Source organism: Prunus persica, chromosome G8 (genome assembly GCF_000346465.2).
Source record: "Prunus persica cultivar Lovell chromosome G8, Prunus_persica_NCBIv2, whole genome shotgun sequence".
Lineage (NCBI taxonomy): Eukaryota > Viridiplantae > Streptophyta > Magnoliopsida > Rosales > Rosaceae > Prunus > Prunus persica.
The window spans coordinates 21,837,181-21,851,820 of NC_034016.1; the positions used below are offsets into that span (position 1 = coordinate 21,837,181).

Below are 14,640 nucleotides of genomic sequence, written 5' to 3' on the forward strand. Positions count from 1 at the left end.
CTTGCTAATATTCAAAATCCAATAACAAAGTAAGACAAGTTTTCAATGTCGTTGACACAACACATTAACATTGATGTAAATATTGAACATTCATTCTTGATTATGAAAATAAAAATACATTTTAAGGTTTTTCAAGCTGACTTAAAACAAATACAATGCACCCCAAGAGTTTTTTTTGCTATCTATCTCATTGGGTCATAAAAACTCAGTACTTAAAAAAGATGACTTGGGTTGACAGAAAAAAGGCCCAGATTTGACTATGCCCTAAAGAATTTCCAAGACCCCATCATCACAATACAATAAAATGAAATGATAATCAGGCCCCAAATCTCAAAGTCTCTCACCGTGTCAGCAAAAGCAAAACAAGACCTACTTCTTCTTCTTCTTCAAATGATGAGGAAGTTATAAGTATCATAACATGCATGTACTTTTTTGTCAAACATCCCAAATCTGTTTTTCCATAGATGAATCTCCATGCGAGCGCTGTTGCTGAAAAGGGTTCATGATTGCTGGTAATCTGTGCTGGCTCATTGCCTCCAAGTCCAACCTTTGTTGCTGCTGGTGGTGTTCATGCAGATTTGGTGGCCTTGACCCTCCAATCCCCAGCAGATCAAGTGTCGTGGACGGTCCCATCGCGCCCCGTTCCATTGCGTTGATTCGAATTCCATGTATCGAATTAGGACTAGAATTATTATTGGCAGCACTAATCTCATGATGATGATGGGGATCACCACCAATCCCCATGAAGACTTGGTTAAAGAGACCCATGTCAGTCATTGCAGAGCTTGCAGCTGAGTTGGTATGATGATCAAAAAGCTGAGACATTTCTTGTGGGCCGCCCTTCTGCATCAGCTGGTTGGTGAATCCTCCAACAACCATGTTGTGTGAATTATGTGGTTGATGATGATCAGGCGGCTGCTGCTGTTGGAACTGATGATGATGATCATCATATGATGATGGTGGTCTAATATTATTATTATTGTTGTTATTATTATTAACGGAAATAGGATTAACAGAGAGCTGATCAGGGCCTGCCATGCCACTAACAAAGCTCTTCTGCATCATGGGGGAGTTGATGGTAGAGTTGCTTGCAGTGGCACCCATTTGAGCTGCTTTTTGAAGTAAGGCAGTGGCAGACATTTGAGCTGCCCCAGTAATGTTACTTTGGGTGCTCCCCCCATTTTTGGTTTCTTGATGGTGAAGGTAATTGAACCCAGATGAGCTGTTGTTGTTGTTGTTGTTGGAGCTCAGCTGAAGGCTAGAGGCTGAGGCTGATGAAACGCTTCTTGGCCCACCAAAGAGTGAACCTGAGGTGCTTGAAAACATGCCTGGCCCCCCTACACCCCCACCTGCCATTATGTTCATGTTCATGGACTTGAATGGCATTGGCACAAGATCGTCAGGGAAGGATTTATTGAGTGAGTTTTTATTCGAAATATCGTAATTGAGGACGTCGGATCCTCCTCCCATGGATGAGTTGGTGTTCATGGCCATTGATGATATGAGCTGGTCATGAGGGAGAGGCATTTGGGTCTGTGAGGTCATGAGGCCGTGGTTGACTTTGTTGTTTTCTTCTGCCAATGCGTCGCAGAAGGCTCTGTGGGTGATAAAGCTATCTCTCCTGCACAAACACATGCATGATATTCAAGTGTTGCCTTTGTTTTCTTTGTTCATATAATTAATTAGACATTGGTGGGAAGAGAGAGATCATTTGAGACTTAAAAACTAAAAGGTCCCAGAAAGGGATATGGATGAATGTATATATATTTCAATTGGTCGGACATTTCTTTCCTAACTTTATATATATATATCTTTGAAGTGTGCTCCAGAAATGAAATTGTAGGTGATCCCAATATAATCTCATATATGTTCATGCACATGCAATATTTATTTTATATATAGGTCCAAACATGAATGAATGAATTAATTAAAATCATGGTTTTGAGTTAATTGAACAACCTGGAAAAGATGGTTCCGCAGTCACATTTGTATTCTCGAGTGCCACAAGTCTTCTGATGAGCCTTCCAATCCGACTGCACTGCATATTTCTTGGAGCACTTGTCACATTTCCATTTTTTCTCTCCATGTTTGCGGCTGAAGTGCTTTTTAATGCCGGTGAGATCTCCCAACGCCCGAGCCGGGTTGTGGTGGACGCAAGTCGGCTCGGGGCATATATAAACCCTTTTTCTAACCTCAGTGGTGGTTCTCTGCCTGAGCTTCCATGGAAGATTGTGGCCTCTTCTGTGCAGCTGAAGGTTCTGGTCCCTCTGAAACCCTTTGTTACAGATCTCACACACAAATCTGTTGGTTGCCATCAGCGTTGTTGGGGATAGAGCAATAACTTCCGCACTTGGATCTGATCATACACAATAATTAAATTAGCATATATATATAATATGTATGTAACAACCTGGTGTACAACAAAAGTTGAAATCAAGCAAACAGTTCATGTAATCTTAAAGCAGTAATTAAAAAGTTTTGATTCTTTTACAGGATAACTCAATTTAGAAAACATTTGTTTTTTTAGTTATTTTGAAGTCAATCAAATATCCATCTTCACATGCAAAATTAGACTCCATAACAATAATAACTGCCAATAAAAATTAAAGAAATATACTTGATATTATTACTACTCAAGTAATTGATTGAAAATTATTTGCCTGGAGTTCCTGGAAGGTTTCTCTTCTTCTTAAGTGGAGGCTGCTGCTGCTGCTGATGCTGCTGTTGAGTGACAGAACCATTGCTGTTGCTCTGGGCACCAGAAGGGCCTCCGGAGCCAGAGCCTTGCAAGTGGTTTTGCTGCTGGTTTTCTTGATGAACTTCTAGCTCCCCAGTATTGTTCCCTGAAGAGAAGCTGCCTTCTTCAACATCACCTGTAATATTTGACATATCTTCACAGACAAAAGGGGTTCGAGATAATTATACAATTATAATTAGCTTGTCCTTTCTACACCTCTTCAGAATTTTTCTATGTTGCTTATAATTAGCTTGTCACTAGAGAAAGCTAAAAGGAGGGGCTTGTTTTTGGTGAAGAGAAGAAATTCAGGAATTTGCTTCTGGTAGAGGAAGACAAAACCAGGGAACTCAGCTCCTTCATTTCTGGTGAGAGAGGATGAGAGAAGCAACTATTTTTGCAATTAGACTTAACCTTGGAACTTGGTCTTCTTTGGCCTTATATAATTATATATACTGCTCACAAGAAAACATTATTGCAAACTTAAGAACCAAATGCCCTTCACTTGTTGGGTAAATACAACCATGGCCTTGCTAGCTTGTATCCCATTCTTCTTCTTCTTTTTTTTTCTTTTTTTTTTTTTGGGGTAAATAATAAATATGTGTGACTAATTAAAAGGAGTGCAAGAGTGAATAAACCATTGAATTTATATCCAACGATGAGTGATCACAAATTTCTTGAACCATGTAGTCTAAGAGATTGGGACTGAATGAATTAATATTTATTCCTTCTAATTTATTATTGTTAATTATTTATATGCACAATATACATTCTCACTTTCTTGTTTAATGATCTAGGTATGCTCACTTCTAGAAAGTTTTTTTTATTTTTTATTTTTTAAGCATGCAAATTATAAAGGCCCTGGCACATTGGGATGCCCCCTCCTTCCAATTAATAAAAAGATTAAAGTCAAAGAAAAAAAATCAACCTAGGACCTCAATTTATAAACAAAAAGATAAGGAATTGAAAGAAGAAGAAAAATAAGTACATTGTTTTGATATGAGGATGCACTGAAATTAACTTGGCACACAAGGGGTGGGTTTGGGATTTAAATATGAGGATGCACTGAAATTAACATGGGTTTTAATATTTCGTTTTTCCTCTGAAGTCTAGACGACATGTCCTAATCAACTTACTTACCCAAAGGCCATTTGCTATAGCTTTAGGTTCTAAATATAGTATTAGTTTAGATGGGAAGAAATATGGCTATTCAACCAAAGGATGGATTTCTTAAGTTCAAAGCATCGCTAGTTGCATGCTGTCAACGGAGTCTAGCCTAATGAAAAATAGTCTTAACTTGTAGTAGTCTCAAGTACATCATAATAGTGCGTGTGAGAAAATTCTCTCCCAGTAATTTAGACTATCGCTTGTACAGAAAACTAATTTCAACTTTATTTCTCTGTCTATTGTGCTTTCATAACAGACCTTACTGACTAGATGCCCTTGTATTTTACCATGCATCCTACCTGTTAAAATCAATTAATTTAATTAAAACCCACGTCAGTAATTAATAAACCCGGTACTTAAAGTTTAAACACAATTTTGCACAAGCTTACATGAGATGTGGGTGTTATTAGTTGAGAGCTGCCGAACCCTTTTTGTCTTATTTCTTCCAAACGATCGAAGGGAACCAAACAAGTCTATTTATGTTTTTTATTTAAAAAATAATTAATGACATAATAGATGTTGCTGCTTTGTTTTCTAGGTCCAGTTCAATATCAATGAATAAGGACATTAGCTATAAGCCTCATATCAACAATCTTGAAGAAGAGCACTAGGCCAAATTATATTCATTCCCATTCCGCTAAGCTATACTTAATTAGCACTAATCATCTTTGTAGAGGTGACGTCTGACTTGTTAATAATGTTCAATTTACGGAATATATACAAGTATTAATTAATTTTCTACCAATAAATAAACTATTATAATCTCTCAACAATCTTGATGTGATAAATCTTGTTGGGTATTTGCTAAGCTATGTGAAAGAAAGAATTCATGTGGGCACGCAGTTTATCCTCAGAAGCTTCATGGGAAAAAACAAGCAGCAGCTGGGCTATAAAATGGAAAACAACAAGGAGACAGAAGCTAGAATATCAAACATGGGAAAACATCTAAATATTCAGTCAATAAATTTTTATATAAAGGGTTTGGCATCCAAGATTCTCTTTCTTGATCACAAATCATCGATCATTTCAAATGGGACCAAAAGAGATTGCTTAGTAATCATCGAGGAAGATCGATGCAATTGATGAAGCTAACATCAACACAACAATGTAAGGACAATAGCATCCACACATCACACGCATTCTTCCATGTTTTCCTTGATTATATTATGATTAAAACCGAATTTAGGGCGACCGAAGCAGCATTTGGATGCTAATTATAGTTAAGTTTTTCATAATACTAAGAGACTAGAGACTCATGAGTTGCTAATTGACATAAGCAAAGGAGCCCCATGGATAAAACCAACACAAGAGACGGTCAAGGCATATTAATTTATGAATTAATATTATTTGTGTCATGGAAAACGATGTTTGAATAAACAAAATACAAAAGGGTTATCTTATTGGGAGGGGTTGATATGGACATGTTAGGGAGCAGGATATTTTAGAATTGTAGTCAACCATCAAAGCTTCAACTTGGTCAATTGAATTTCCAATCAGTGTTTCTCTTGGTATTAGATTTAAGTAGGGCACTGCTGTCAAAGTTTTTTCCTCATTTGCGTGATTATTCGGCAACTAGTGCTTTGCAGTTTGGCCCCAGAACTTTAAACTAATCCTTCCTTCATTACAATTTACTATTTAGAGACCTATTGATTTTATAGGGCTGTTTGTTTGACAAGTCAAATGAGCTACTGTACTGTGGACCCAGCCCATCTTGATGAAAATATATGTTGCTATCAAGGCTCAAAGAAAACTTGGGAGGTCCTTAAGTTCGAAAGTCGAAGGGTAGAATTCTATATAGGGGATCAAATTGGTTAGTTATTGGATCAAATTAATTAGTTTGATTAAACAATTAAGAGATAATACCGTATCTAATGGCCTGATCACTATAGAATGACTCGAAAGTCACCTCCAAGTCCTGAGGTTTTGGTTTTTTTATTGATAAAGTAGAAATGAACTTGACACATCTTCTAATGTTGGAAAGAGAAAAATCGTTATGTTAAGAATTTACTTGGTTTCTCGTGATAGAATTTGAGAAAACAAGAGATTCTCATTCTCTGTGATGTAGGATTCAGACTGATATACAATAGAATGACATATCATCATAATTTCGTCAACATAATTTCATGTTCAAGTTTCTATAGAGGTAGAAAGCTGGATGATGAGTTTATATGCAGATGAAGACAGAATAACAATTACTTTGTTCATGGAGTTTATGTCATTATTTCAGGTCAGCCCTCAAGAATCAGTGAGAGAAGTATAGGCCAATATAGATTAAAAATTAAAAAGATGAAGGCAGGGAGAAGGAAGCATGCAACAAAATATGGCCTTGCTTGCCTCATCTCAGTCACCTGTACTGTATCTCAGTATACCATGAAGCTACTAAAGCTTCAGAAACTTGAGCTAAACCAGACCATTCAAACACACTCTTGACTTCCAGTCAAGCCAATTTCTGCAGGTCAACATACCAATTTGCTCCTGCCAAGTGAAAAGAAGTGCATTTGATTCTCCACATTCGACATATGGCCTGCAACTAATTGGACGTTCTTTAATATGATCACTGCATTCTTCTTGCATCAAACCTGAGGCACACCAACCGCATTTGCATTGTCACTTTGCTACAAACTCTTAACCCGTTTTTCTCCTCTATCCTGGATTTCATCAAAAACTGAACTAACACTAGTGTTTCCCCGATCTCTTTGCAACCTCGATGTTGACTTATTTTGTAGAGTCTCACCCTTTCTCTTCCTCTTTGTCCTACAGAAATCAAGTTCAAGAGCTTCCCATGCTCTTGTGGTTAATGGTCGGTTCCTTGTACTCTGCCTCTGGCTCTTAATAGCAGGTTGTTGCTGCTCCATACTCTCCCCAACTTCAGGAAGCTTCAGTGGCTCAGGCTGCTCGCTTGTATCAGATAGAGATGATGACTTGTTTTCACTTGAATTGTCATTATTTTGCATCATGCACTTGATCAAAGGTTCATCAGTTCCTAAATCTGGTGAAACAGGAGGAAGGTTCAAGTCAATCAATGTCCACGGTTGAGATTTTTCAGGAGACCCTTCTCTATCGAGGCAATTCGCAGTGACACTGCCTTCATTGCTTCCACCTGGACTGCCTATTTCCAGAGAACTAGCTGTTGAAAAATGTTGTGGATCTACTTGATATTCCATAACTTCACATGCATTTGGCAAGTTTGATTGGGCATGAGACTCATCTTGAATTGGCTTCCTATCCACAGGGATAATTTCACCACCGCTGCAGCTTGACTCTCCATGCTTACAGTCAGTCAAATCCTTCTGTTTCATTATAGGGGCCAAATATTTTAAGCGGCCTGACGTCAGTTTCCGGCTGAATTTATCCTTCACTATCTTGCTTGGACACTTATCATTAAGCAGACTTGTACTTTGACTTTCATGATTAAGCAGACTTGTAATTTGACTTTCATGATTTTCCATTGCCACCAAAGCAGGATCTGGGGTGTCAGGCATTCCAGTATTCACATTACTAGTTACGCAATATGAGGAGTTAACAAATGCTTCCCTGTCAATCATATCCTCTTCTGGGTTTGAGGTATTAGCTTCTTCTGCATAATCTTCCGACTCTTTAGATGAATCTTGTTCATTTTCGCTAGAAAGATTATAAAGGGTGCTTAGACCTGCAGTTTGAACATGCAAACTCCTCAGTTCTCTTACCTTCGGTTTTTCTGCTACAGGAAGCATACTGGTATCCACAATTGTAAACTTCCTCAAATCTCTACTGCCATTTACGCTGCGTGGAAGGAGGTAACGGTGGTGTTGCTTATTTGACAAATCATTTCGACCCTGACTTTTTGGCAGATCCCACCTGTCTTTCCTATCTTCACTTTCACTGCCTTTAGGTGGTTCATTATCAAGCTCAAGAATACCTGGGTTAGATGCAACATTTTTCAAGACATCACTGACAGAGTCAAAGTACTGATTGCCTTTCACAAGACTCCTTGAAAACTTCTCAATACCAGGTACCAGAAACACCAAAGACTGCTTAGGCTGTTCAGAGTGCCATCCTCTTGCTAAAAGACGGGGCCACACAGCTTCCCAGAAAAGATCATTCATTCTAGCTTTACTTAACCGAAAATTTCCTGTTAGAAACTTGATGATCTCTGAAGCTGTAAGGGAGGAACAAGCTTTGCCAATCGGTACTTCAGGACGAAAAGAAATTACATGATTGTTCTTCATTGGCTCCAAAGCAGTGCCAGTAAGGTCTTGCTTCCCTTTTCCAACACCTACTGCTTCTATAAGCATGTGGATGCCAACAGTATCCTTTAACTTGAATATATATTCTTCAAATGAAATCTTTCCCTCTACAAAATATCTTGAACTCTGCACAAGAGATCGAAACTTATTATCAGGACATGGCATATTTTTTCCATTACTAAATTTGTAAATCTAGCTTCAAACCACAGTAAAAGCAATATCCGGGTGAGCTTTTGAATTTCAGAATGTCAGAAAATGAAAATACTTGAACAATAAAACGAAATGGTTAATCAGTATTGACTATCAAAATCCCAGATAGCCAAATCTAAAAGTACTAGTTTCTAAAAACAGATTCCCTTTGCAATAAAAAAGATAAAAACCCCTGCTTTCCTTCGCTCATTAACACATCTTAGTCCTGTATACATTTGACCAGTACCACTTTGAAAGTTGTACTGCTGATTTGCACTGGTTGAGGAGTATAACACAAGAACATGATATTCAAGGAACCATTAGAAGTATGCATGTCTGCAAAACAAAATTATGCATGATAAGATGACAGCTTGTATAGAACAAAATTGGAAATCTACCTCCATCAACATATCTTGGCATTCCTTTGACACATGAGGAATCAATCGTGATACCAGTTCCTTCTGCCTCCATCCTGTAAATATCTTCTTCCCATGTATACAGCGTCTACTTTTTAACTTCCGACATTCTGACCATCTGCGATATCCGTCAGAAGTATAAAAAGTTCCATAGTAAAAAGACAGTATATCCCCCATCTCCTTACTTCCAATAAATCTCTTCACAAGCCTAAGATTCTTCCCGAAGATATATAGACAAAGGAGAAAACTATCTTCCTCCAGTTTGCTCCAAGATTTCATATTTGATTCCAGAGGTAAAACCAAGCCCCTTCCAACAGTAGGTGCAAGGTTTGAAAATTCTTCCACGTTTTTTGCATCTTCCAAAACAGGATTAAGATGTTTAAATTTAAGTTCTGAATTTTCATTGTTTAAGGAAATCCTGCTCTGTTCAACACCCCCAGACTCTAGTTTTCCATTGCACTTTTTAACTTCACAATTTCTCCATGGGATAGGTAAACCCAGTGAAAAATAATTTGACAGATCAAGCTGGGCTTTGGAATCAGCAGGCTTATTTGTAATCTTCAGATAATCGAAACCAGCAATTAGGGGTGGAACCTCTGCCTGATATTCATTTCCAATTCGAGGAAGCACCTGTGGATCCTCAAAATGATTAACTGGACTAGACGAACGTGGAGACACTACTTGCTCAACATATTCATCTTCAACACTCTCCATATGGTCATCCAATTGATTAGGACCTATCTGCCAAAACAGGAGAATTTGAACTCAGACATTAGGATGACCATTCTCTTGAGCTCTTACATCACCATCAAGGGGAAGTTTTCATAATTTTAAGAGGAAAGGAAATGTAAACAGATTCAGTTTTCTAGTATGTCATGACCTTTATGATCACTATGCATCTCTGGATGACTTGACAACAAGAACTATTCCCTTAAACATCATTAGGTTAATGCCACATTCAGTTTCTTTTAATAAAAATTAAAACCTTTACTGAAAGACTAAACAAAGCATTTTGATTGTCATCTGTTTTAACTTGGTTTTTATTGTTTGGTTCTCAATTCTCATAAAAGTAAGAAGACAGATGCTTCAGCTGTCAGTTTAATTGTCACTGATCTCAAACCATACAAGCATATATGTGCGTTTGAGTGTACCATAAGTGAAATATATGCAAGATCTACTGAAACAGAATAAAAAAAATTTGCAGTTGGTGTCAAAAAGCTATCTGAGTGCATAATTTAAATGCATTGTTAACCACAATTAACTAATAAATCAACAGTAAATACTATAATATGAATGTTTTTTTTTAAACAACCAGAAAAAGCATTAGACAAATACAGAAAAATAAGAACAACAAAATCGAAGAAACCCAAGTAAATATTATCAACCACATTATCTATAGCATGATTACAACAGTACAGTAAATAATAAATCAACCAAATATAGCACGTACTAATTGTTAAGTAGTAATTCAAAACAGAAAAAAGGAAAAAAGAACTCGTCAAGATCGACAAACAGAAACATTCAAACAGATACACATGAGATATGCATAAAGGAGAAAAAGCAAAGCATGCAAAGATGGTTGGAGAGAGAACATGTGCGCAGCGCAACTAAACTAAAACCTCCATGACCATGGAGGAAGTTGACGTTAAAACCCACGTGGGAAAAAAAATGAACCTGGGTGGGTAAATGGGTCTTTTGCATTATTAACCTCGATTGTCAACTTTTATTATAGAGAAATCAAAGGTAACAAGAATATTAAAGAAAGAAGACAGAGACTAAATAAATAAATATAATAGAAGAAGATGGATATGATGGACAGAGAGGCTCAGGCTAGAGAGAGAGAGAGAGAGACAAAAAGCATTCTAAAGAGAAGAGAAGAGATTTTACCTTTGTACAAGACTCGAGAGAGTTGAGCTTTCATGGATGTGGAAGTTGGGTTCTCGAGGAGAGGGAGGCACAGAAAGAAAGAAAGGAAGGAAGGAGGAGGAGAAGGCCAAGAGAGGAAAAATAAGAAAATAGCAAAAATAAGAAAGAAGAAAAAGCTGAGAAATTTTTTGATGTAAAGGAGAGGTTTCGGTTTGATTTATGAGAGTGAGACCACACGCGGTCGCTGGTCATGTGGGTGACTATACGTAGATTGATTTACGAAAATACCCATTATCGTGTTCGTTGTGCTTGGGTTGGTCTTGTTGGCAACTTACTTTTATGTCATGTTTATTAATCCCTATTATAAGGAGTTGAATTTCAATAATATTTCTGTGTTTACTTCACATGAAGGAATAAAAATGCGTGTGAAATTCGCACAAAATTAGAAATTCAACTCCTGATTTTAGAGGAATTGGACTATTAGGTATGAGATGGTATTTTAATTCCTAAATAACTAACTCATTAGAAATCTATCTTTTTTTATCCATTATATCATCATACAATTTTTTTAAAATTCCTAATTTTTCATGTAGTTTAACCCAATTACGAGGGCATTGTAGTAATCACTTTGGTTTCAATTTCGATTCATAAAAATTTATAGTAAACAACTTATAAGGAATCAATTCCATATCAGTGTTCTATTTGCAGCACCTTAACGCCATTTAATTTCACATCTCTCAAATTTTATGGCATGATATGATAAAATATTATCAAATTATATATTGATTTTTTTTTTTGAACTCACAAATGATCTTGCAATATATGTACCGATTTTGGTCATAAAAGGGTGAGACGTATTTATATATTATAATGAAATTGACTAAAATAGTCCTCTTTCACAACTTCTATTCTAAATTAACCCCCTTGCATTAAAGAAGCATTATAGGGAAAAGAAAAAAACCTTATAATAAGGCATGCAACTATTAGTATAAAGAACCTTCTACTAAAAAAAACTGAAAGAAAGAGAGAAACTAGGATGATCCAACCCAAGCAAGTTTGATTGAACAGTCCATGAAAGGCCCTGAAGAAAAACAGACAATTTGGTAAGGCCACCTGAACTCTTTCTATTGGGCCGGATCCTCAGGTTTTGAAATACCTTTTTGGGTCGAAAGCTAGATCCATTTACCTTTATATGGGCCTAATGTAATCGACCCATAAATCAAGGCTACATTTATTTCATGAAGTGTTATTAGGCAAGGGTGCGGTCCTGTTTTCCTATAGCACCGAAATTGAAATCGAAACTGGAAAATTTATATGGTTTAATTCAGTTTGGTTATCACAAAAAATACTAAGGAAACTGAACCAAACTAAACCTTAACAAGGCCGGTTTTGAGCCCATTATATATCTTTACATTATGTAATTAATTTCCTGATGTTGACAGTGATTAGGTTTCCTCAAAATGGTTCAGAACAGTGTAAACTTTACGTTTTGTGATTAATTATGCTAAATTATGAACACTGTAAGCTGGTTCAAGTGATCCAATCAATCTAACTTAGACGAAATCAATGATGTTTAAGAATGACAGCTAATTATGTTTTTGTTTTGAAGGGTTTGTACTTTGTAGGCAGGTCCACCATTGAGATGCAGCAATAATTATTCCCCTTTTAGGTTTTAAGCAAACCTAATTATATTAGCAACCTGCAAATAGAACACTGATATTCTCTTTATTATGTGGTTTTGCTTTTCACTTATATATTTGATTCAATTATAATGAAAAGTTAGTTAGTGCGGTTTGGTTTGTTTCGTCATATTAATTTTCTATAAATCTCTTGTCATGAACTTGGGCTAAATACTGTCGACAATCCAAAAAAACTTGGGATACATAAAATAAAACAAAGCACACAAACAGCATAATAAGAAAGAAAGGAAAATCCTGTCATCATGGCAGTGTTTAATTACTTACAAGCTTTGTTCCAAAAGGGCAGTGTACGTACCAAAGCCCTAAATTTAAAAAACGGAAGATCGGATCAACTAAAGATGCCCACTAGAGCAAGCAAATTGGGGAATCTTAACGAAAGTGGGAAGGTGTGGCCCCTAAATATGAAAAATATCTAGAATAATGCACATCTTCACCAGATCATACAAAGTAATTGTGATGATGCGCAAAGAGGCTTTTAAGAATAATTAGAATGTCAACGGAGTCTAATCCAATGAAAAACGGAATTGACTTATAGATAAGAGGTTTCAGATTCAAAACCCCATGACATCTAGTTGTGTGTGTGTGTGTGAGAACTCTTTCATCTCTTTAGTTTAGACTATCGTTTACTAAAAAACAAAGAACAATTAAATGACTGCTAATTAGTTCTAAAACATTTTGAGGTGGCCTAATTACTAATCACAAGATGAGTTGACAACTAAAAACGCTTATAGCAGAAAATTTTGAAGTACTTACGGGTCATAAAATCCTTTATAAAGAAGTATAAGTGTTTCCTACATAAGCAATCTCAAACGAAAGTGATTTATAATATATAGAGCATATTCTATTTAAGTCGCCTAATTAATCACGTATGGATGATGATTGTGTCGTAGAAACAGGAAAATTTTAAATCAATGAAGAATAAGACTAGGCATACAAAACCAGGCTGTTTGCAAAATACCATGTACTCAGAAGCTATGAGAGCCATAAGTATGGTCTTATATCCTTGTACTTTTTGCATGATCTGCCTAACGACCAGGGGTTGATACTTGGTATATGTTCAGTGAACAAGGACCACAAATCATGTTCTGTAAACAGTGGCTTCACGCTGAGAAATCGTACGGTAAGAAGCAGAACGTCGGTTTGAAAGCAGCACATTTTGCGAGTAGCCTTGGAGGGAGGGAGGAACATACATTACAAAGATGTGGTGGTAATATAAAATATGCCTGGGATGGGATATATTCTTTTGACAATGTTATACATATTTTTTTTTAATTTTTCTTTCAAGAACAAGTAACGAATATGCATGTAAAAAGGTGCAGCCAGGTATATTAAATTTTCTTTTTTGTTATCACCGTTCAATATGTTCTATCTTCAAGGAATTAGTGTATTATGTAAGTTGTGAAATTAAAGCAGAAGAAGAAGTAGATGCAACGCTACATATACAGTTTAAGCTTTTAGATCTTAAAATAAATCTTAATCCAGAAGGCAAACAGAAAATAAATCTGAATTTATCTGTTTTGTTCTGTCTGATCCTTCTCTATATATGTCTGGTTTTTAATATATATATTTAACTACCCAATTTGGCAAGTTTATGGTCCTTTTCATCTGTAAACTTTTATTTGTTGGTCGTCTCACGATCTACATACGTATGCATTTCCAATTAAGCATATCCAAAATGTGACTTCATATAGATTAAGATTAAAAGTAGCTATGACTTTAATTAGACCAACAATAACATATAACTTTTCCTGCATAGATCGATGGGTTTGTGTTGTCGTTAGTTGCACATGTTTTCCCATTCATAGGCTGCTATATAGTGTAATTTATTAATGTAACTTGATGTTCATGAGCATATATGATACGCTAACAAATGTCATACATGTTTCTTTCTCATGATTTGTCGAGAACAATTCTCTAAACGCTAATATTTATAAATTAGAAATAAATTTTGAATCTATGACTACGAATAATCTTTTCAACAATTTATTTGATATTTAAAACAGTTTGCACAGACGAATCGGATTTCATTGCAAATAACTATGACATCGAATAATTTCACAACCCTCTTTTCAATTGTGGCGGGTGTTTGCTTTTTCTATTTCTTTTCGAGAGAATCTTTGATTGTCGAGGTTATTCAATTTAATTTGAGATGCGTTGTATATGTAAGGAAAATCTAGTTATGAATAAAAAAAGTTAATTAATTACACCTTGAAAAGTGACCTAGACCAAATAAAATATAATTAATCGAGTCATTTTCACAAGGGTTGGTGAGGGGAGGTTTCACAATATTAGGCCTAATAATCAAGATTAGGACCTCTAGATTAATTTGCACCAAGTAAAAT

At 36.1% G+C, this 14,640-nt stretch overlaps 2 protein-coding genes across 2 annotated transcripts; both read right to left on the reverse strand.

Moving 5' to 3' along the window:
- Positions 80 to 2,351, reverse strand: LOC18767522 (protein indeterminate-domain 2). The gene is made up of 2 exons (XM_020570683.1): positions 1,960 to 2,351; positions 80 to 1,621 (listed from the first exon to the last, which is right to left on the reverse strand). The coding sequence occupies exons 1-2, from the start codon at positions 2,313 to 2,315 to the stop codon at positions 436 to 438; spliced, it is 1,542 nt and encodes a 513-aa protein (XP_020426272.1). The 5' UTR covers positions 2,316 to 2,351; the 3' UTR covers positions 80 to 435.
- Positions 5,976 to 10,776, reverse strand: LOC18768647. The gene is made up of 3 exons (XM_007198964.2): positions 10,620 to 10,776; positions 8,715 to 9,473; positions 5,976 to 8,253 (listed from the first exon to the last, which is right to left on the reverse strand). Exons 2-3 carry the CDS (start codon positions 9,444 to 9,446, stop codon positions 6,517 to 6,519), a joined length of 2,469 nt encoding a protein of 822 aa, XP_007199026.1. The 5' UTR covers positions 9,447 to 9,473; positions 10,620 to 10,776; the 3' UTR covers positions 5,976 to 6,516.

Excerpts from the sequence above, each read along its gene's own strand:
- LOC18767522 (XM_020570683.1), bottom strand. The coding sequence starts at position 2,315 with ATGGCAACCAACAGATTTGTGTGTGAGATCTGTAACAAAGGGTTTCAG. Across the intron at positions 1,622-1,959 it reads TGCGGAACCATCTTTTCCAG|GAGAGATAGCTTTATCACCC; the intron begins GTTGTTCAATTA and ends GTGTTTGTGCAG.
- LOC18768647 (XM_007198964.2), bottom strand. The coding sequence starts at position 9,446 with ATGGAGAGTGTTGAAGATGAATATGTTGAGCAAGTAGTGTCTCCACGT. Across the intron at positions 8,254-8,714 it reads GCCAAGATATGTTGATGGAG|AGTTCAAGATATTTTGTAGA; the intron begins GTAGATTTCCAA and ends TCTCTTGTGCAG.